The sequence below is a fragment of the Ixodes scapularis genome, unplaced genomic scaffold, assembly GCF_016920785.2.
Source record: "Ixodes scapularis isolate PalLabHiFi unplaced genomic scaffold, ASM1692078v2 PGA_scaffold0__279_contigs__length_252992795, whole genome shotgun sequence".
Lineage (NCBI taxonomy): Eukaryota > Metazoa > Arthropoda > Arachnida > Ixodida > Ixodidae > Ixodes > Ixodes scapularis.
Genome location: NW_024609835.1, coordinates 248870434 through 248894228, shown reverse-complemented (window position 1 = coordinate 248894228; position 23795 = coordinate 248870434). Strand labels below are relative to the sequence as shown.

Here is a 23795-nt window from a genome sequence, read left to right as displayed (position 1 = left end):
GTTTCCTTCCTCGTTGAAATCGAGCTGCCTTTCTTTGTCCACCACGAGGTAGAGAGACGCACACTCTGAAACAACTTTACTAGAGAGGTACCGACAGCTTTTACATACTTGTGACGGCTCGACGCCTCTGGGTTTTCCCCTTTGAATTGGGAGGGGTGGCTGCCACCATATATTGTCGTGGAAACCGTGGAGACAACCTTCTCTGGCAACTCGGTACGTCGGTGGCAGCTCTCTTTCTCGACGGTGACGGCGCATTTTGGACGCAGCGTTTCTAAACCAGCCCGGGGGGATTTGGCGCCATCTAATGTGAACAAACTGGGTAGAAAACTTCTCCCAGTCAAGTGCCTGCCCTCTTTCCGCCGCTCCGTTCAGGGTCTGACGCGGAGGAGGCGAGCGGCCGCAAGAAGGCTCGCGTCTCCGGCGGGGAGGAGGACGAAGAGGGTGGGCCGGACGTGGAAGCCCTGTTTGGCGAGGACCTGGGGGACCTCAGCTCGGACGAGGAGGGCAGCCCCCGGAAGCGGGCGGCCCGCGTTCTGGACGACGACGACTCGGACCACGAAGCGGAGCAGAAAGAGGAGGAGGACGGCACCGACCGCGTACGCAGGATGGGCGACGACGAAGAAGAGGACGGGGCACGCAAGGACGCGGAGGACGCTCCACGGGTGGGTTGCCCTGCAAGGCCGCATTTCGACGTTTTTTGCAGTTTATATTTTTTTTATATTGTTTCTCGAGACACAAGTCACAAAAAATTCACCGCCTTGCCCCAAAAAACTGCTATTCCGCCGCATAATTGCAAAAGAAAAGCGCATTGTTTGCCCATCTCCAGCCACGTGTGGCGGTTATGGGGACTACGGTGATACGTCTCTGGGGGACGCGTGGAAGTCACCAAAACCTGTCCCCCTCTGCTGCTACACTCGCCGTCTGCCCAGTGGCGAGCCCTCCTTTGTGCCGATTGCTCGCCGCAACTTTCAGCGATGCTAATTTGTAAAAATTCGTCAATCGCGTAGGAGGCGGCGGGGGGATGTGGGGGGGAGAACCCACCGGGAAATCAGGTGGTCCCCAGAGTACGTTGCTCGAAAGACGACGTGAGAGTTGAGAAGCACTTTGACCTTCGATTTGTTTCATTTTTTAAAATAAAAACTAGCGCTCGCAAGAAAATATGGTTTTCTGTTCTTCGTTTTATAGGTGACACAGATATTATTCCTCTCGGTTAATTGGCCAAAGTCCGAGAATTGTAGCACCCCCCCTTTAAGGATACGTGTAATGTCACAGATGTAAAGTTGGAGACGGAGCACGTATAATTTTCCCGCTAAATTTGCCACGTGACGTAACCTCTCTCCCCCTGCGTAGGGTGAAGAGGAGGAGGAGGAGGTGCCGGTGCCAGAGACGCGCATTGACGTGGAGATTCCCCGCATCGTGACCAACCTGGGCAGCGAGGTGCACTTTGTCAAGCTGCCAAACTTCCTGAGTGTCGACACACGGTGAGGGGGCTTGCGGGTGACCAGGTTCCTTCACGCGGTTCTTGTCGTCCTCTGTCCCGGCAGTGGCGTTTCAGGATTTTTTGTGGACAGAAGGGAAGCTCTGCTCGTTTTTTGGTATTGGGAAAACAATGCACTCATCTTGAGCATCGCCTAAAGCGGGGCTTTTCAAACCTTTTTACCTCAAGAAACAAGTACCTGTCAACCGAGAGCCAAGGAACCTGCTCTGGACTCGGAATTAACCTAATAATGCGGCGTATAAGCCTACAGACATGGTAGACAGTAATGCCCATGCTAGGAAGTGTTAGCCACATTGTTGCGATTTGACGAGTGGCTCGGATTTTTTAAAGCGGTGCTGAGATTGGAAGATTTCCGTACTTCGCGACGGGATCGGTCGAGAAAACTTGTGAGCTGGGGGGCCCTGGAGGGTATTCTGGGGAAGGGAGCCCAGCTCAAGAACCGGTGGCCTAGAAGGCCCACCAGTTAATTATTGCTATTCGCAACTCCAGCGCGCCGCTCGCCCTCCCACGGACAAACGGAGAACCAGAGGAGCAGGGACGGCAGCGGCGACGGCGGCGCGGAAATGGTGGCAGGGACGGTCGGCCTTGATGCGTGAAGCAGTTTTAACGAAAAAAGTGAGCGCGTTAAAAAATGAATTCTTGTGCTCCGCCTTGCAACAGCCTTGCACGAAGGACCGCGATTTCCAATTTAATTAGGGACTTTTCGTGTATCGCATACGCTTCGGATTTCTGGTCTTGTGTATGGCCGCCAGCTCAATATGTGCTCAACGTGACGGAAAAAGCTCCCGCTAATAATGAAGAACTCCATAATACAGTCTACTGAAAGTCCATGTCGAGCAATACAAATCTCGATTGGGTTCGCCTTTTAAGGTGGTTAAAAGGAACATGACCATTAATTCCAAGCACTTTAAAAAGACAGAATGCCCATACTTCCTTTCAGGAAATTACAAAGCAAATAAAGAAATTCTCGAAGCATTTTAAGCGCGTCTGTGTTAGCCAGCCGTTTGGGACGAGAGCTTAGAACGGGCAGTTTTGGCCAGAGGGAGCGCAATGTGGTACGAAAAATGTACGGTATATTAAAATATTTATTTCTGATAGAGCAATAATTAAAACTTCTAAACACGCCGATTATGTTAATAGGCAGTTTTTGCATAGCGTACAACACCCTTAAACTCTAGTTGGACGTACAGCGCACTGACGTTCAACTGGTGCTACCAGCTTTCACGAGCGGCTTGGTAGCCGAATTGTACAACTTATTCAAATAGCTTAAGTTAGTGTAAATGAGTGTAAAAAAAATTAATCGGGGTTTTCTTGGCCTTACTGCAAAACCTAGGGTGTCTTTTTGTTTGTTTTTTCTGTACTCTTTGCTGCATACTTTAGCTGTTTAATATCTCATATTGCGCCGTCATCAAGCCTCTCGTAAACGTTGGGGCCGTCAGTTTGACGTCAGTGGGCTGCACAGCGAACTGAAGTTTTGGAGTGTCGTATATGTAACAAGGGGTGTAAGGACTATGACATTTTTTTTTATAATGATGAGCACGGCAACTCTCCTGGCGCGCACTGAAAATTGTGCTTCAAAGGCGCAGCGTGAGCTTGCGGTTGTAATGCTACACCACACGGTAACCTGCGGTAACAAGCTTTCTATCAATAACCATAGAGCAGTTTGATTACGTGTTGCAATACACTAAGACTGAGACGGTGAGCAGCGTTTTGACAGGCTGTGACGCGAAGACACCAATACTGTGCATTGCTGCTCTTCCGAAGCTTGACGGTCACCGTTCGCGGCTCTCTTTTTAGAGCACTAACGGCCAGGCAAAGCGCAAACACATCTTCATCACCTTCAAAAAATATTCTGCCACAAACAGTAACGTGGCCGGTGCCTAAAACGCGCTCGCTCACCATAAAGCTTCATAATTTGAGGTTTCTGCAACTTCTAAATAACTGCACGCTCGTTTTTCTAACGTGCATCAGCAACTCCGTCACCTGTTATATGATCCCTTCCTAACCGTAATTAGACATGAGGAAGATACATAGATACATGTATCTTCCTCACTTCTAATTACCGTTACTAACACGCTCGTTTTGTACTTCCTAACCGCTTCGCATTTTTAGACAAATAAATCTTTTTTAACGCACTGAACAGCGTCAGCGAGCAGACGCACGGGATATCCTAGAGAATCTATCCCAGTCTCTTCCGCCATCTTGGAACTACCGCCCCGCCACCTATAAAGCGTTGGAGTTACGAATAGGAATGATTATTAAAATGGCCAACAAACTATAAGACGTACTGGGTTGACCAAATGTGCTGTAGATAGCGCCGGCAGCAGGGTCCACGCTCCGCGGGAAACGCGTGCCCGTGCACCGAATGCAGCGCCACAAACATGCCACACCAGCCGTCTGCTGTGCTTGGTTTCAGCTTGAGTCCGGACGCGGCCGCCGCCACGAGCTGATGGGACCAATCCAACAGCATCAAAGGCGCAACTCACTGGGCCTTCCTCGTACACGATTGGTTCAGCGATGATAATGCACGTACAGAAACATGACAAAGACATATGTTGGTGCACTTTTGATGCGGTATGACCGGTTTTATTAGCTTGTAGCGTCAGCTGCGTCCTGACTTAAGTGAAACGGAGTATACGCGTTAATTTATTAAATGAAGCTGGAAAAGTTACTTTTGAAGTTTCTTGCATGTTTGGATTCAGCTCTTCATCACTTATAACCTGCTATTTTCTGAAAAGTTAGAAACTGAAATCAGCTCTTTTATTTTGTGGAGACTTCAAAACTAGAAAAAATGCACAATTTGGGAATGTTTTGCGTTTTTTTAGAACCCTGGTCTCCTCTCAAATATGGACTTCCATCATTGTGCCAAACCAGTGGGTAATAGCATTACAGCAAAATGTACATGTACCTCGCCTGCCCAGTATTAAGCGCGAAACACATGTACGACGAAACCTTCCGATCCGACGTGCAGACTGCGGGAATGACCTTGGGGGGAGAGGGTTTTCGTAGCATCGGAGAGCGTTGAAAACCCTCGCCTCCGACCGTCGTATTGCGCGGTCGGACGTCGGATCGGACGGTTTCGTCGTACATGTGTTTCGCGCTTTAATGAGCATCACGTGCCTCGATTGCCCAGGCTGTACTATTAATCATTGACCGTTCGAAATCCGAGTTCAGCGCTGTCATGCCACTGCCCACATCAACGCTTCTATACCAAGAACTTTGTCCGAATGGAACCACCTTGTGTCAGTACCATTGATCGATTCATTCAGAGGTGCCATAGCCAACCATACTTGTTGGTGTAAGCCTCGAATGTTTAAATGTTTTCACTCCACTTTTGTAGTAGTGTTGCCCTTATCCTATATATTGCTGGTTTTTGTTTTTGCCCCTCCCCTTTGCCCCTCCCCTCAGGGCGCCGAGGCCCTGAGGGTAGTGAAACAAAATAACGATTTTGCTGGCCTAGTCCAATTAAAAGAGCAAAAAGTATATTCTTCCGTTAAGTGCCCATTCGGTGCGCCGAACGTCGGGTAAACGGACCTGCGAAATTCTCGAGTCGTGCGACGGTGGTGTGGACGAACGACTGCTGCTGTCTTTCTGGCGACAGCTCCGCCCAGCGACTCTGTTGCCTAAACTACAGTGGCTTAAAGGGGGTAGTGTAACGAACGAAACCGGAGAAGCGGCACAGCGTTAAAAGACGGCCGCGGGTGGCGCTGGCGCTTGCAGCACCGTCGTTCCGGTTATGGCTCCGGCTTGGCCGCTTGGCCAGCTTGGCTCCGGCCACCTCCGGCAGATTCGCAGTTGTCGACTAAACCGTCGTCTGCTAGTTTCACATTTTTATTCACCTACGAACACAAATCATGTCGTTGGAAGTTTACTGGAAACAAATAGTTGTTTTTGAGGTATTTATATTAGTTACGAAGCGTGTTAGGGTGCCTCTATGTGCCGGCCGATGGAGGCACCCAACGGAGCTGCGGATCGAAGCGCCACCTACATCGTCTTCCAAGAAGTGGCCGTTCACAATGCACGGTGGAGAATACGCGGTAACTACACTACCCCCTTTAAGCCACTGTACCTAAACATTGGTCCGGGTTGGGGCCAATCCCTGGCCCCGCCTTGACTCCGCGTGCCCTCCCCAGGCCGTACGACCCGCAGTGGTACGAGGACGAAGTGGACGAAGACGAGGTCTTGGACGAGGAAGGACGGGCACGGCTCAAGCTGAAGGTACGCCCTCACATCCGCCGGTCACCCACCGTTTGTCTGCCTGCTCACGTCACTTGTGTGCAGCGACGCATTATAGTACTTGGGAACGCCGCGAAATGGTCGAGCTCGCCTCATTTGTGTGGGTTCGGGTGTCGGGGATGCTCTAATTCAGCTAGATTTAGCAGCCCCGAGCAAAACGCCAGTTCTCAAATGTGTGCCTTGTTTGCTGCTGCACTAGGCATTATGAAATATGCTATTCTGCTAACATCGGTTAACTTTAAACAATGCCTCTTTTTTTTTTTTTTTTTTTTTTTTTAGGGGGCACATGGCAAGGATGTTTTTTTCTTTAAAGGGCAACTCCGGTCCTTACTTTCGATTTTGGGATTATGACTGTTTTTAGTGCAGTCAGCGTCCCTGAATTGAAAGGTGTAATTTTTTTCTCGTTATTGTGCGTAGTTTTAAAGATATCGACGTCTCAAAGTTGTGTTTAGGGCGCGGCCGACAAAACCGAAACTAGCCGCTCGAGGTTCCGGCAACATTGGAAATCAGTCGCTATGTGGACGTGACGTCATGGTCGTTCTCGTTCAACGAGCACACAGGCCAAGCGACACCTACGGCAACCTCTGTTGCGCTAGCCGTCTAAAAATAGAAGGTAAGCTGATTTTGTTTTAATTCTGCATACGTGGTAGTTATCCAGCACATGTAGCAAGAGCTAGTGAGTATACCCAAAAGCTAGCGACTGGAACACCCGTCAACTCGTTCGGTGCCGTGCTCGGCGGCTGCCGCCGTGCGTGCGCTATGCCGTGCCGTATTCGTCGCTTGTATACCCAAAAGCTAGCGACTGGAAAACGAGTGAGCTCGTTCGGTGCGTACTCGACAGCTATCGGCGTGCGTGCGGTCTCACGTATCTCACGTATTCGTCGCTAAGCCTAAATTGTCATCGGGAGTCCGTGGAAGGAGCGGCGTTGATCTACGCCGCGCTGCCAGTGACGTACAGTACAGGGGGCCCTCTTGCTTTCGCGCTGCGGGTCAGTCCCAGACACAAGACTTTGACGCTCTCCGGCGCGGGCCGCGACGCTTGAACAGACGTGTGCTAAGCTGTAGACGTCTGTTTTTTCGTTCTTTTTTCCTCAGGCGCGTAAAAGCTGAATTTTTAAGCTATGACACTAATTCACCACGTAAGTTCGTCTAGGTAGCAGTGGCGTCACAAGGGGGGGGGGAGGGGAGGGGTGTACGGGTGGAGGGGGGGGGAGGGGGGGGGGTCGCGGCAGGCCACGGCAGGCCACGCGAGGGCGGGGGGGGGGGGGGGAGGGAGGGGAGGGGAGGGGAGGGGGGGGTTGCGGCGGCTTCGGGTGCCGCTGACCCTCATGACGCCACTGCTAGGTAGTGAATCTAATTTGTAAAAATAAAATAACTTGCCGCACTAAAAAAAGAAAAGGAAGTTTTTTGGGCAGTCATTTTCTTCTCAAAGCTAGCAAAAGTTTTTGTGGGTGATAGAGGAAAACAGAGAACGTTAGCAAGGTGAGAACACCTTCTTTCCCTTCCACATTCCCCCCCCCCCCCCCTGCAATAACAATTTTTTTTATTGGAATACGTAGGATCTTAAAGTTTTCCTTCGTAACTTTTTGACTAAAGCAAGTGTTTTTTTTTTTTTTTTTTTTTTTTTTTTGCATTTTTAAATATTATATTTACCTCCAGCCGAACTCGGGTAAATTAGAGTTGTAACTTACAAATCCGAACTTTCGGGATTTTTTGAAAGTCCTTTGTGGTATCCACAAGCCCAGTGTTAATTAATACTGCTGCGTAAAGGGTTCGAACGATTGGAAGGCGAATGTTTATACCGCATAAGCTTCACGCGCCGGCTGTTCGCTAGTAGTCGTTACGGACCTTTGTATTACTCACGAGATAGCGTAGTAAACAAGCAGTGGCACAAAGCAGAACATTCTGTTTTCCTTTTCATTATAAGCCACCAGCAACCAACACCCGTAGGTTTCGTTCGTAACTCTCCGGCGAAAAATGATCGGAGCAGAGCTTCGATCTGGGGGTCGGTGTCCAAGGCTTTCCAAAGTCCACTCGTCGAACAGCGTTCACCCACAGCTTCTCCAATTTCCGATCCGTTGGAAACTTGTGAAAAAGCACCTCCGGGTTGCGCAGCGGCTTGTTTGAGCAGCCCACGGCGCTACAAGTTGTACTCGGCATCTTTCGAGGAAGAGCTGGGCAGTCTTGGGCGCACTGAGTTGCTCGCTAAAACGAGTTTTGGAGTCCTCACAAGCAAATAAACAAAAGGCTATACCGAAGCTACACGGGCTACAGATAAAAGCAACGTAATCACAAGCCGAAGTAGCGGTGGTAGCGGCACAAAAAAACGCGCGAAACAGGTGCGCCGCGCGCCCACCCGGAACTGAAAAAAAAAAAAAAGAATGACTATGACGTCACGGTCCAATGTTGCTTGAGCAATCGGCAACCCGCTGCCCGCCCGCTAAGGAGCAGCGGCTCGCGGCGGGTCGCATTTTTATTATCGGCATTAGTTGAGAATGCGGCGTCCCACGGCCGTAATATTTTGGCTGGGGTCGTATTTTGTGTCACTAAAGCGATACCAGTAATTTAATTCATTTTGAGTTTTGGCCAGAGTTGCCCTTTAAGGGGACATGCGGATCGAAAAACGGAAATATTTTACAAAACATTTTGGGTTTTATGGTGTTTTATTATCTTTTAAATCTTCATATTGCATGTCCAAAAAAAAAAAAGTAACGGTTGTAATTGCAAAATTTGTCAAATGTGTATTTGAAGACTTTCCGGTAATGCAGAACGGCATAAATTTGAGCCGTTTTTTGGTGCGTGGTTTTTCAAATCGTGGTGTCTCCCATTATCACATTTACGTTGACAATTGGGCCTAGCCGTCTCCTTTCCATCGCAGCATTCTAACTTTAATTTCTCGTGGAAAATTATTAATGAGATATTCCTTTTCTCTTCGCGAAAAAATATCACTACTCATTTATGGTAACATTCAGACGCGTTTTTCTTTTTTATGTAATTTTGAAGCATCCTCACAGTTTGTGCACAAGAATTTTTGTTCTTGATATCTTCCTACCACAACCAAATTTGGCATGCATGTACTGTAGATTATGTAGAATGCAACTGCCAGGTTTCTCAAGTAGCGGCCAGGCTCTTTAAATCGACCGGAAAATTCGGTTTCTTAACCTATCGCGCTACGACTTTGTGCAGCGTTGCCCACAGATGGTGCATTTTTTTTTGTAAAATTTGTAAAGAGTGAATTTACCTGAAGAAAAAGTAAAGAAAGAAAAAGGCTTAGCTCCTATGGAAACGCAGCGAAGCCACCGGTCTTCAAACCAACGTTACTAGATCAATTCAGTTGTCAAACTCCCCCGGCGGCGGTTGTCGATGCGTGGCCCATTTTCATTTCCGCTCGCCAGATGGCGCGGCGGCCACCGTTAGCCCGGTGCCCTGCGCTTCGTAGCGCGACACGCTGGCGGTTTGTGCAGCAAATAGAATTATTTACGAAAAAGTTAGGGGGCAAGCGGGCTGGTGAAGGTTTAACATAATTTTAGACAAACCTCTGAGCAGGGGCAGATTTAGAAGGGGGGTCCGGATGTCCTGATCCCCCTCTTGATTTGTGCATGTGTAAAATTTAGGGCGTGAAACGAGGGAGAGGGGGTTCCTAAACATATGGTACGCTGACCAACACCTGACCCCCCCCCCCTCAGGAAATTTCTGCATCCGCCCCTGCCTCCGAGACTGGGGAAAGGACAAAGGACAACACAACACAGAGTCTCAACTCTGTGTGACACTCGATGTGTCACACCGTTGTCCTTCGTCTTTTACTCAATATCGGGGGTTTGTCTAAAATTATAGCATTCTTTGCCTTGAAATTGTGTCATGCAATGCGCCTCCGATTTTTAGTCATTAGGGACCTCTTCAGACGTTGGGGAGAGGCTCTAAATGAGCGGAATGAACAGGAGAAAGCAGCAGTGGCGAAGCTGCCCGGAAAGTATCACCGGCGCTCTTTGCGCACACTCGTTACTGAAAACGAAAAATAAGCAAAGCGAAGAAACTTTATTCTCTCGGTGGCACGAAAAGCACTTAGTGCAAGGCACAAAGATGCACACACAATGCAATTGTTGAACACGGTTTCATTATAGACGAGCTTTTTTGCTGGCAATGGCGACTTTCTCGAGAATTCAAAGGCAGTGGTTGACATCCCTAGCGTAAAAATGCATCCGCGTGACAATGAAAAAATACAACACTTGGCACATGAACGTAGGCTTGTGCTGATCACAACCCAGCCGCGTTAGATTGCACTCATCCAGCTCGTTCAGGACCTTCCAAAACAAGTCCCCACACAGACCTTCCTCATCAAGAGAAGTTGAAACTGATTCATATACAACTCTGAAGCACCCCAGCACGCCTTGATGCTGGGGTGCTTCAGGCTGCCTTCTTTGAAGCTCCGACAAATGGTCAAGTATGCGTCAGAACCGACGACAGGAGCTGCTGAACTAATGTCATGCAGGCACAACTGGCACTCTGTGCGCTTGCTCACTTTGTTTACAACATACCCAGATAGGTAATACGCAACACTGTCGTCTGGTGAACCTCTGAAGTAGCTGTGCTCATCACTCATTTGGTCAGGAGTAACACATGGAAATTTCATTTCCAGTAGCCTAGCCTTATTCTCATTGCTCAAGCTAGCTCTGTTTGATCGACGAGCCTCTCCAGAGGTCTTCGATGTGTCCTCCACACTAACAAGTAGAGCATTCGGTTTGCCTTGAACTGCTGCAGTCGACCGCTCACCTTGTTCTTTTCAACGCTTTCTTTTTGCCGGGGACAGTCTGCGAGTAGGTGCTTTGCGTTTTTGTGTCGGTTTAAAAAGATACTTGGGACAATTCGGGAACAGGCGAGGCCCGGCGTCGTGCTTCAGTGCCCATTTGTCGCACGGTACCGCTACCACATCACCACAAACGTTGTGCTCGAAGACCTTCTAGATGTCATCATCGTGGAAGTGAAGATCGCAAATGGAAGACGAGCTCGAAAACTTTTTGACCAGAGTTCAAGGCGTTCAGCGTCGCTGGGTGGCTTGAAAAAATGTCTCTTCTGTCCCGCAGATCGCACAGAGGCGTACCCGCTTTTACACCGTGGTACGAAAGAGCGTGGCATGGTTGATGCAGTTGCAGCAGGATGCACAAACACCACACACGCGGCTACGAGCACAAACGTAACCAAACGGAAACACTGCCGCACACTGCTTGCAACGTGTTTCACGTGTTGCTATGCCGGGTCGGCCGTGGGGTTTCGCACCTTGCCGGGCAACCTCCTTCGCGCGCACCCCCAAGCGGAGCGCAACAGATAGGCGTCAGGCGGAGCTCCATAGTTTGAGAACAGAAGAGAATCTAGTAATAATTGCTTCAAACAATACGGCGCCGTTTCGCACGGGAGACAAGAGATGGCGCTAGTGGTCGCGACGCCAACTGCCGCCAACGAACGAGCACACGGCGTCGATAGCCGGCGTCTTTAGCAGACAATGTTTTCAACTCAAAAGCGGTGCAAGCTTTTTTGATATCAGTTGCCAATGCATTATTTTATCATCCTTACTAATAGAACACATTGAATGGACACATAATCAATTAAAAACATGGTTTGTCGGGTTATTTTAACTGTTTTTTTCGTGGTAATTATGTAGTCTGCTTTGCAGTTCCTTGTTGTCAGCGCGCCTGTTTTTGTCTCTGTGACTGTCGCCGCCTGCCGAACGCACGCCGCTTTTGAGTCAAAACGATTGTCTGCTAAAGACGCCGGCTCTCGGCGCAGTATGCTCGTTCGTTGGCGGTAGTTGGCGTCACGACCGCTTGCGCCATCTCTTGTCTCCCATGAGAAACGGCGCCGTATTGTTTGAAGACCGGTGGCTTCGCTGCGTTTCCAGAGGAGCTTAGCCTTTTTTACAGCGGAGCTGTAACGGGCTGTTTCCCCAGGATCGTGTCCCCCGCAAAGAAATGTTGACACAAAACTTTGGACAGTTACCGCCATCTGTGAGCGACGGCGGCAACCAGACAATCGGCTTGCCAGCCCTGCTTATAGATGGCGACAACCTTTCCAGCCTTTCCACTCTGGTTTTCACCAGAGTGAAAAGGCTGAATTTCTCTAGGCGTCGTCCTAGATGTCGTCCTCGAATTCGTCCTAGAAGTCATCATTGAGGTCGTCCTAAACGTCGTCCTTCAGGTCGTCTTTGAGGCTCTCCGAAAGGTTGTCCTCGAGGTCATCCTAAAAGTTGCCCTTGAGGTCGTCCTCGAGGTTGTCCTCGAGGTTCTCCTAGAAGTCATTCTCGAGGTCCTTCTAGACGTCATCCTCGAGGTCGTCCCAGAATTTGTTCTTGAGGTCGTCCTAGACATTGTCTTCGAAATAGTCTTTGAAGTCGTCCTAGACGTCGTCCCCGGGGTCGTCCTAGACGTTGTCTTCGAAATAGTCCTAGACGTCGTCCCATACGTCGTCCCCGAGGTTGTCCTAGGCGTCGTCCTTGAGGTCGTCCTAGACATTGTCCTTGAGGTCGTCCTAGACATTGTCCTTGAGGTCGTCCTGGATATTGTCTTTAGGCGTTGTCCTTGAGGTCGTCCAAGAAGTCGTCCTTGAGGTTGTCTGACCATAGTACAGCTTTGCTGGTCTTTCTTCACCAGAGTGGAAAGGCTTAAAGTTTTCTTTCTTCACTTTTTCCTCAGGTAAGTTCTATCTTTGCAAATTTTACAAAAAAAAATGCACCATCTGTGGGCAACGCTGCACAAGATTGTAGCGCGATAGGTTAAGAAACCGAATTTTGCGGTCAATTTAAAAAGCCTGGCCGCTACTTGGGACACCCGGTATATACCGTAATATCCCGAGTCATCGCCCATCCCCGAGCCATCGCCCACCCCGTTTTTTGGGCCAATATCGATTTCCGAAAAAACACAGAGTCATCGCCCACCCCTTCAAATACCCCAGCGCGGACTCAGCGATCCGCGAACACTCATCCTACCCGAATGACGCGGCAGCGGACCTTACAGTTGGAGGACGTCCGTGACAAAGTAAAACGAAGGAGGGAAAGACACTTCTTTTTGTTTACGCATTTCCTCCGTGAGCGACCCCAAAGTGGTCGTGTATCGTGCGAAAAGGAAACGATGGAGATAACAAAATAAGAGTTTGTTAATGTAACCGCGGAGTGTTAGGTCAATGTCTCCGCCGAAGGTCACCGCGAACCCGCTCCTTCTTCCCGCCCGTCGCGACCGCGGTTGTGCAATATTTTAGGCAAAGCCAACGCGTAAATAAAGCTTTGCTGGAACGCCCTACACAGACGCTTGCGGAGCGTCCCAACCGTGCATTGATAGCCCGCCGTGCACGGACGCACGTATGTACGCACCAAACAAGAAAGTTGCGCAAGAGCTTGCAATTGACAACGCGCCCGACTCGGCCCGGCGCCAAAGTATTTGCCAACGCGACCGCCGGCTTTCCCGCTTTCCCAGCATTGCTCTTGGTCGCTTCTTTGGTCCGCCCGCTCGCTCGCTCGTTGCGCCTGGTCGGTTTTTCTTTTTTCTCGTAGACTTTTTTTTTTTTTTTTTTTACTAACTAAGAGAACATAGTGGTGACATTCTTTCACGGAGCAAACGTTCGCGCTATATGCAGATCGGCGGTGTTTCTAGCGCGTATGCAAGCAACGGACTTCGCTATAATAAAATATTCTTTCGTGAGCATTTTTTTCTATAAAACAACGAAACTAAATAGAGTTTTGAGTTTGATGTATCTCTTGTGCATCAGCGCTAGATACGCAGAGAAAAATAGGCGGTTTTTTCCGCTTTTTTTCAAGTGTTTGTGATCACCCACCGAGACATGGCCCACCCCACTTTTTTAATGAATTTCAGGCGGTAGGAGGGTGGGCGATGACTCGGGATATTACGGTATAAGTTTGGTTAAAATGTTTATATTTATGAAAAAAGGGCATGCCAAAACGAAGCGACTGGAAGCCTCTTCCAAGGCGAGAGACGGCTTGTAGGCATCGTATGGGGCTGTAATAAAACATGCATTATGAAATAATCTTCAAAAGCTGCATAACAGAAAGAAAAGTCCACTAGTCACTTTTCATCTACATAATTATTTTAAACAGATTTCGGCAACTATTAATCTCTGTCTTTTTGATGATAGTCTAGAAAAAGTGTGTTCATGCTATTATTTTCCAAATTTTTTCCTCGGTGTTGAAAATGTTATTATTTTTCCTTCTTTTGTCGAGTAGTAGTAATTCACAATTGCACCACCAGGGAACTGTCAAGTTGTTTGTGGGACACTGAAAAGGAACAAATGAATACCAAAAGAAGACCGGCGGTATGCGAAAGGAAAACAAACTGTCGGTAGAGTAGCCACATTTTTCCGCTTCTTTTAGATTGATTCGGGCCTCAAAGCACTCAACGTGGCTCCAGGCCATAAAAGTGTTTATGAATAGTATCACTCTGTCCACGACGCACATTTGCTTGATGAAAGGAATGTTCCACGACACAACTCGGGTGGTACAAATGCGCGGAGTTAACCTTGGTGTGTGCTCCTTTCGCCACACAGGTGGAGAACACCGTGCGCTGGCGCTACATCTACGACAAGCTGGGCAATCCCGTACGGCAGAGCAACGCACGGATCATTAAATGGTCGGACGGGAGGTAGGTGGACGGGTGGATTTCAAGGGGATGCCTTTTGCGGATCTCGGCATTGTCTGTGGTGTTGCGTTTGCTTCAAAGCTCCGTTTCGCTCCAAGTTCGCCGCTAGGATCTGACGGAGCCGAGCAAGCAGCACCAAAAGTGCCGCGGCGCTCGTCGTCTTTGTGGGTATGCTCTCACAGGCTAGACCAGACAGGCAGAGAAAAAAGGGTATTTGCTGCATGTGATTGGTTTGGTCAGCAATGGCAAATGCTTAGAGGCAACGAGTGCCGTGGCGACACGCTTCTGATTGACCCGTCAGGTCGTTACTAGCCTCTCGCTGGCGTTCTCCATTGTCCCAGCATGTCGCTGCACCTGGGCTCGGAGATCTTCGACGTGCACAAGCAGTCGCTGATGCAGGGCGACCACAACCACCTGTTCATCCGCCAGGGCACCGGCCTGCAGGGTCAGGCCGTCTTCCGCACCAAGCTCAGCTTCAGGTGCGTCCCTCCGGGGGCTCCCTGGCCGCCCCATTCTTCGCCGCTCCGCCTCGCGACCCTTCCTGTTCTTGTGCTGCCACACGCCGATTGTGCGCGCTTGCGGCATAACGCTGGATGCGGTTCTCGTTTGATTAGATGTAGCCTTTACCATCAAGATAGGGGCTACAGTCTTCCTCTGGGGGTGATGTACAGGTGGCAGGTGACAACATTAAATTCCGGGTGTTTTAACGGTACTAAACCGGGAACAAACTTGCGACACTACCGGTGAGGCTCTGGCAAAGGAGGGAAGGAGAGTGTAGCCTAAACTCCTTGGCTTCCGAGGCTTTAGGCCTCAAGGCTGCTTCGCGGGAACTGCTAGATTTCTCCCTCTTGAGAGGCGGGACCGAGAAGTTGCACTCTGGAGCGTGGAGGAACGCCGGTCTTTCTCGACGGACGGCCCAAGCGCCCCTCCTGGACTCGGCTTGGGTGCACGCGTTGGGGAGCGTTTGGCTCGGGCTTCTGGGGAGTGTGATCCAACCGGGCGTGTCCCCGTGCAGGCCCCACTCGACGGACAGCTTCACCCATCGCAAGATGACCCTGTCCCTGGCTGGGCGCAGCCAAAAGACCCAGAAGATCCGGGTGCTGCCACAGGTGGGCAAGGACCCCGAGGCGCACCGGAGCGAGATGATCAAGGTGAGCTGGAACGCCCGCCTGGGATCCGGAAGATCACCTTTTCCGGATCAGCAGTCGGTGCTTTCTTCGAGGCTTTACAGATTTTTGTACAAACGCCGCAAAAGCTACACTAACACGGTTTGTGCAGGTGAGTTATACGGCCGGGGGGCATAATTCGTCGCAATAAGTCGGTTAATTAACGAAAGTTTGTTAATTAACTTTAATTATTGAAGATATGGTTTGAGTCAGAAACTTGCTGAGTGTTGTCAAAAATTACTAAACGATTGAATTTTAGCCAGGTTTGGGGCACATGGGAAGCGAGGCTAGTGCTGAGTCTTGGCACCGCCAGCACAACTTTAGCACACCACGTTTCTCACATGCCCCAACTCTTTCTAAAATGGCTTATATAGTGGCTTTTGATGTTGCTCAGCAAGTTCCTGATTAAAACAATATCATCAATAATTAAAACGTTCCTTAACAAATTTTGGTTATCTTCCTTATCGCAACGATTATCTCCCCATAGTATGTCCCCCCCCCCCCCCCCCCCCCCTGAGTGTGTAACTTGACCTGCAAAGACTGCACTCTTGTAGCTTTCACAGTCCTTTTAAAACAAATATGCCTAAAGGACACCTTGCATACGGTGCTTTCCCGTGTTGAGTAGTAATTAGCTGTCTGAAGCGCCCAAGGTTTTTGGACAACAATCGTGGCAACTTCCTTGCGGGGATCCTAGTATTATATGGGCAATCCGGAAGTATGTGGGAAGGGAAAATATGAAATTTCTGCATTTTGGACTTATATTTGTTTTGCTTTGCTTATGCTTGGTACGTTTTGTTGGGATCCACGCTATTTCTCTATCTTACCATCGAAATAAAGTGGCGAAGTAGAGCGACTATTTCACCGCCCTATTTCTCTCGTCTGCGGCTTCTGAGAACCGAGTGCCTTGAAACCTCTTGAAATCTCTTGCGACGAGAGGACGCACTGGTGCCACCTATCGTGTAGCGGTGGAACACTTGGCGGTCCCGTATATTTCTCTTCTTTTCCCACTTCATTCTTTCTTGCTTGGCATAAAGCACTTTCGTCAACGTTATACTCAAACTCATCTCTGTTACGTCACGGCGCAGTGGTGGCGCGTAGGGCGCACTTCCGGTCTGGGGCTGTGGGCGGAAGGCCCCATGTGAGACGTGTGTTCCTGCGTTGTTCTGAAAGGAACCAGACAAAAATCTACCTTCTTGTCAAAATTCCGCGACTGGGGCTGTACCAAAAGGGTCGAGAAAGGTTTGAACGTCAATTTTCATGCGCTCGGTTCGTCTGAGAACGTGGATATGTGCTGTGAAAAGGGAAAACCAGACGCCATCGTACCACGATTGCTTGGACGGGAAGCATTTTGGGTTGAATTCACAGATACTTCTGGCCATCAGATTTATTTATTTTGTTTCAAAAGCAACGCCGGAAAAGCGTCAAGTTGTACGGACCACGGTCAGTGTGTCTTCAAGTTCAAACGGCCGCCTGATCGTTCCATCTGTCGTCTGCTCTTTTAGATGACACCGGCTTGTAGACCAAATGTTGGCCCGGTACTTGCGATAAGAAGTAAGTGCAGGCCTCGAAAGACTTAAGTTTGAAGGTTGGTAAGCAGGCTGGATGTAAACAGTAGATACAAGGATATGTTCATCATTGATACCAGTGGCCATCACCGACTTGTTATGCCCGATTCACTTGGTCCGATTCTGCTTGAGATTTTCAGTATCGACATTGACCTTCTCAGCTACGGTTCACGCTTTTGCAGCCCGAGCTACGTCGCAACCGAACATTGAGAGCGAAATGTCATCATGCAAATCAGGCTTTAGCGTACATACTGTGTCGTCCATGCGAAATGAATCGCCGCATGTCACATTATTCACGCAAAGTTTTGCGGTGTAACGAGCCTCGTTAGTTTCGCTGAGGCCGCTCAAGTAGTCAGACATTGCCAGGAAGATGTAGGATCAACAATTCAAATGCGAAAAAGGGCAGGGGGACTCACACCGATGCCGATAACATCGCATTTCAACGGTTTGTTTATGGGCGACGGCGAGCTTCTTGCCCACACCCCCATCGCGCATGCGCGGCGCCAGTGGCATCCGCCAGGGGCGCTCCGGTTTGTTTGTAAGCATGAGTTGATGTATAAACAAACATTTGACCTCACACCTTTGCTGTAGTGAAATGCAGTTCCAGGGTGTCAGCATAGATGGTGCCAGCGTGTCAGTGCGTTCTCTCGTCGCAAGGGATTTTAAGAGGTTTTAAGGCACTTGGTTCTAAAGGCCCGTTCACACTTTTGCAACCGAGTACGACCAAGAGAGACGAGACCTGTTGAAACCTCTTAAAATCTCTTAGGACCAGAGAACACACTGGCACTCTGGTGCCATCTATGTGGTGACCCTGGAACTGCATTTCACAAGAGCGAGTTTATAACATTGACAAAAGTTTTTCGAGCCAAGAAAGAAAGGATAATACGCGAGAGAAATAGAAAATACACCGGACTGGCCAAGTTTACACTGCTACCGAATAGATGGCGCCAGTGTGTCCTCTCGTTGTAAGAGTTTGAGGTTCCAAGGCACCCGGTTCTAAAAGGTCGCAAGTGTGTGTATGGGCCTTAAGGAGTCGAAAGCGTGTTAACGGGCCTTTACTGAGCTTTGAGCTTTGCCACTCCAGGAGTGGGGGTTACCATTTTAGAAGGTTTTTCGTTTGAAGGTGTGGCAGAAATTGGGGTTAGAACTTGTGAACGGTGAGGTTTGCAAGGCTGTCATATGTAGGTGCAACTCAAATGTTCCACATACCTGGCACCGAGAGGTTTTGCACCAACCGCTCGAAAAATGTTGAACTCTGACACGTCTGTGGACACATCCGAGAGGTTGCATCTCGTAGTTGACGGACCAAGAACAGATCGCTACCATAGGAGCGCTCGATTGTCTTTTTCCCCAGCCAGCTGGCAGACATGGTTAGGAGTCTTCGAAAGAAAGCTGTTTTTATCTACCGTAATATCCGGAGTGACGCTTCACCCCCGAAAGATAACCAGCCCCCTCTTTTTGGCTCGATTTGCTATATTTTATAAACACCAAAAAATAGCCCACTCTTAGTAATTGTAGTGTTTGAATCAATGTGGCTTCGACGTAAATGCGGCTAGTTAGCTATGGCACGATATAAGCAAACCTTGTTGACTGGGAAGTACAGTCATCTTTGCTTAATTACCCCTCTCGGGCAACTTCATACTACATCACACGCTGCCACTAAATGATGATAAGATCCCCTCGGCGTTCGGTGAAAAGTCCGCGACCGGCGAAGAGGCTAGATACGCGTTGCAACCCACAGTACAGACCTTTTATTTATGCAACATGCCATGTAAACTACATCGCAAGCAAAGATCTCCGCGCGTTTGATTGGCGCTTGCAATCGAAGGGCAAAATTAAAGTTAAAGCAAGTAGGCAGACGAGCTGGTTAAGGATAGACGTAGTAACCCTGGAGTGAGGGGACAGAAAAAAAGATGGACAAACACGAAACTCCGAATTTCGTGTCTGTCCGTCCTTTTTTTTGTCCCCTCGCTCCAGGGTTACCATGGCGGAAGGCGAAATTTCTTTTCCTCATTTCAGACGGGGCCCAGAATCAGCCGTGTGGCAAGCGCGCGACCGTCTTGTGCCGGTTCCGCTTGTGAAAAGCCCGGAAATAATGTTGCTGCCTCGACGAGCGCGCACAGTCTTTGAGTGGCGCGTTTCTCCCTTTGCGTGCAGCGGGAGGAGGACCGGTTGCGGGCGTCCATCCGGCGGGAGAGCAAGCAGCGGCGCATCCGGGAGAAGGCCCACTCGCGGGGCTTGAGCTCTTCGTACCTGGAGCCCGACGAGGACGACGCCGCCATCTCCCTGTCCGCCATCAAGAACAAGTACCGCAGGGGTGGCCCCGCTCTCAAGGGTATGTACGTGCCACGAGGCTTTGCCAGTGTCGTGCCATGCCCAAGTTTTATTCGCCGTTGCTTCCAAGCGCATAATGCGAGCCATGAAAGGAGCTGCTGTGTGTGTTGTACAAAAAGGTTGCACAAATGCCACGTGACACTATCGGGACTAACGAGCAATCGTTGGGTTTAATAATGAAATAATACCTTCCAAACTGCCGGTGTAATGGAGAGCATTATCGCTGGCCCGTTGTATTACAATGCAAACAAATGTCGTTGTCCTGTTTCTATTCGCGCAGTATTGTGAGGTTTTGCAATTTGCTCGAATGAGATAAGGGCCCGCTTTTGCTGCCCAAGATGTCGCCCAGGTAGTTTTCACGAGAGCTGTTCAGTTGCAAGAGGGAAACACAGTGATGCGATTGTTGCACCTACATTTCGCCAAAAATGAGAATTAGCGCCAACATTGTGCCAAAACGTAATTTCACCGATTTGAATACTGAACATATAATAGCAGAGTCCCCAGCTACAGGGCCAGATTGGTAGGGTAGGCTCGTCAGAATCCGCTGTAAAAAATATATATATATTGATATAAATAAGCAGAGTTAACTTCCTTAACTTTAAATTAACTTCCTTAACTTTAAATTAAAATAAGTAGCCACGTGATCGGGTCCTGATTATCTACCGCCAATGCCCATCATAGACACGTGCTGGAATGTCCAAGCACGTGCACATTTCCGGACGTTGTTAGAATTGGGCTATACTCACCTTTGACTGAACATGACCCACTATTGAGTAGGGTCAGCTGTACGATTACAAATGAGAAATTTGTAATCGTACATAATTGAATAGGGTCAGCTGGCCCTATTCAATTATGTACCAACTAGCTCAAATCACCGTAGTACGACCCACTACTTTTCCCCAAAGCATCAAAGCTTAGATTCTCGTCAGCCCGAGTCAATGCTTGGGCGTGGGACGGCGACGTTAGGTGTCAAGTCGCGGTGTAAAGCAAGACTGGGCTGAACCGGTTACCTTTTCTGGTTCAGTTCTGGTCCAGTTCAGAGATAGCGGTGACGATTTTGGTTCATTTCCAATGCGGCTAATGCTCTTCCAGTGTCCTGTATGAGGAGAGCCGCCCATTGATGGCCATCTATGTGCCGAACACGCCCTAGTCTGTACATTACTGTTTGCAAGTTCTGCAGGCTTGTGCCTCGCTCTTTGCATCATTGCCGACACCGGGGTTTCTGTGGCGGCTGCTCAAGGCCTCCTGGAAACTGGAGTTTGAAAAGCGTGGAAAACTTACTTGGAACAACGTAGAGAGGCAGGCTGTTGAAAAGTGCAAATGGCTGAGAGAAAGGCATTGCGTCGAACTAAATCTATGTTTTTCCTTCGTGCCACCGCAGAGCGACCATCCGTCTACTCGTCGGACGACGAGGTGTCCAACCCGGACGACGGCCGTGCCCGCCGCCTGGAGAAGGCCAAGGGCAACGCAATGGAGGACGACGACGACAGTGACCTGGTGGGTGAGGCCTCGGTTGGGCCACACTCCATTCCCCCGATTGTCTCGCGGACGCCACCCTTCTGCTGCCCAGAGTACAGAGCGGGCAGGGTTGGCGACGACTCCAAAATGCCGCTTGCCGAGCCTTAGGCACAGTGTCTGAAGGCTGGAGCAATATTGTTTTGCTCTGCGGAAGCCGGTTGGAGCATTTCTGGGGGTGGAAAAGCATTTCCCGAGATTGGTGGATGATATTCCAAGGGGCAGCGTATGTAGAGGCTGTAGCCATACTGGCAAGCGGCAGATGTTGTTCGTCCAGAAATATCCATTTCCACATACCCTAGGAGCATTTCTTTTTCTCCCACTATTTAGGGATACTTACGGTACGTTCCATGCAGATTCCGAAGATCCAATAATATTATTTAAGCATTTAATTAGCTCGTTTGTTCCAGGTTGCAGCCATTGACCCTCAACGAACAACATAGTTAATATTTTGCATTATTACTAACTGTACTTCATTTCAGCTCGAGTACAGATGCAGCCGATGCTACAAGCACGAGCTTGGAGCGTCCCTGCTAAGCACACACTTGTGCAATGCAAGTACTGTTCAGGGCCACCCACCTCACATTATTCTCGCGCTCGCAGCATTGGCTGCGTCTGGACTTGAGCTGAAACGAAGTATACATATCATATTACAATATATATAATTGGTATTGTATACGGAAATATTTTTATGTGCTTTGTTTGGCCAAGAAGTATATCATTTTAATGTAGCAAACATCATGCTGTCTTTTAAAAACTTACGACATAATTACGTACAAATGAGAACTATGAAAACACCCAAGCATCATTGTGCAGCCCTCGTTCAATAAGCGGCAGCTCCCAGTGACGTAGCTGCAGCCTTCCAGATCTCAAGCATAGTACTACCTTGTGGCCGGGGAAAACAAAAGATGTTACTCTTTTCTCAGGACTACTTTGACAAAAAGGCCGAGAGCAAGAAGACCAAGAAGGCCATTGAAGAAAGCGACGAAGACGATGACTGAGCAGACCGGCGAGTACGCCGCAACGTCTCTTGTATATAAAAGTGCGACGAAGGAGGCCACAGTCCACATGTACATACTTCACTTAATAAAAAGCAGTTTATTACTCTTTACGCAGCTCGTTTGTTCCCCAAGAGGTACTCTTTAAATAGAACAACACTACCACTCTCACACGGCACAAAATGCCTTTAGTCATTCCCACCGATTTGTACCTCACATCCTGGCCAGGCCATCCGCTCCTGTGGCAATGCAGCTTCTTCGATCCAGGTCGGTTTCACGTGTCCACTTCCTTTCCGGGGAGGATACGCGTGGGCAATACTCGCACGAACGGCTTGCACGACATTCTAGTTGGGAGTCGACGACGGTAAAATTGCGACCGGACAACGGCCGATTGCAAGCAACGCTACAGCCTCCGAGCGAGACTGACTGCTATCCTAAGCTGTCCTAGCATTCGCATTTCCACCCCGCAAACACAACCTTATGTACAAAGGTGCTCGTCTAATCTGTAAAAGGATTTTTTTAAAAGGAAAGCGCAAAGGGCTCGAGTTCGTCAGTCCGTCGGCACAACCGATTTGGACGCATCGCCGCTCCGCCAGTGCCAGGGGGCGGGGTGCGAGAACACAAAGGCGGCAGGAGCGACGGCCGTCCCAGTCCATTTGAGATGTCCCGGTGCATTCGGACAAAAGGCGTCCGCGCATGCGGGGGAGACGCTTGGCAAATGACGAGGAGCCGATGAGACGGCCGGGCGGCGCACAGTGACTGGCAGGGCGAGGGCGTTGATCCACCGGCTCGGCATCACGGGCGTCCACACTCCAGCAGGCAGGGCGTCCTTTCCACCGTGGCACTCGGAAGGCTGCATGAGCAGCTGCAAAAAGCCACGAGTCATTGTTTGCCTTCCCACAGAGTGGACAAGGTAGGATCCCAACTGGCCTGGTTGCCTACCACTAGAATGACAACACACAACTCTACGCCACGTACAGTCGGTGACAAGAACCCAGTTCCGGCACGTGCTGGTTGCCTTCCACCGGGCTTTGGCTTCATGTGTGACCAAGTTCAGGCAGAAAGCTCACGCTCGAGGCAAAGCGTCTGCTGGGTTTGGGAGAGCCCCCGCAAAATATTGACAGTCGTCGATTATTTATAAAATTTTCGCCGCATGCCGGTTGCGAGTATGTCAACGAAATATTTGATCGGAATATTAATTTTCTTTCGAGAAAAGGAATTTTGAAGTTTACGCATACACTTCCGAATCATTTGCTGCCGCTCAACTAACAAAAGCGAGCGTCTGTGGTTTTTCAAATCAAGTTTGGTCTAGGCTGTTTGTGGCATGCAATGGAGGGTGGGGAGAATTGGAAATTGGCTGCGGGGTGCAATAACATTGCGAAGAAATGTGGCAGAGCGACATCTTATTGATTTCTGACCGAGAAGTCCGCGACGGAAGTGGGTCTGAGCAGTCCAACCAGAACATTGGCCCCTAGCGTTCGCTTCGTGCTAGGAAACTGTTTGCACCTTGCTAGCAAATAAAACCCTTCCTGCCATTCTGCTTCGAAGGGGTAATCTGGGTCCCCGCGAATGTGGACCTCGCGGAAGGTCTCCTCGAAGGCAATGCTGGCAGATCAAATGTGAACGGCGAGTCATCTGAAATCTCGCTCCGAAAATCTTAAAACACCCGCTGGTCGTCGCTTGACTCGGACGAGCTTGATGAATCGTAGTCCATCAATCGGGATGGCCTTCTCACTGCCTCTGATGCTGAACAAAACAGGCTCAAGCTGCCCATTTTCCAATGTTTATGCAACATGTGACGTTGCCACGAGATGGCGGACCAGTAAAGTTGCAGGTTAGTTTCAGTC

At 49.4% G+C, this 23795-nt stretch overlaps 2 protein-coding genes across 2 annotated transcripts in view; one reads left to right on the top strand and one right to left on the bottom strand.

Moving 5' to 3' along the window:
• Positions 1–22061, top strand: part of LOC8031823 (RNA polymerase-associated protein LEO1) — a 36291-nt gene extending 14230 nt beyond the window's left edge. Inside the window, exons 4-12 of the mRNA XM_029969838.4 lie at positions 373–662; positions 1351–1481; positions 5632–5716; positions 14279–14373; positions 14712–14849; positions 15386–15521; positions 19259–19436; positions 20817–20932; positions 21877–22061. Coding sequence (XP_029825698.1) covers positions 373–662; positions 1351–1481; positions 5632–5716; positions 14279–14373; positions 14712–14849; positions 15386–15521; positions 19259–19436; positions 20817–20932; positions 21877–21951 — 1244 coding nt within the window. The 3' untranslated portion in view covers positions 21952–22061. The remainder of the gene's footprint in view (positions 1–372; positions 663–1350; positions 1482–5631; positions 5717–14278; positions 14374–14711; positions 14850–15385; positions 15522–19258; positions 19437–20816; positions 20933–21876) is intronic.
• LOC8031815 (CDC42 small effector protein 2) overlaps positions 22026–23795 on the bottom strand; it is a 63963-nt gene continuing 62193 nt past the window's right edge. The window contains exon 5 of the mRNA XM_040210370.2: positions 22026–22813. The gene's annotated coding sequence lies outside the window, so the exon portion shown is untranslated. The remainder of the gene's footprint in view (positions 22814–23795) is intronic.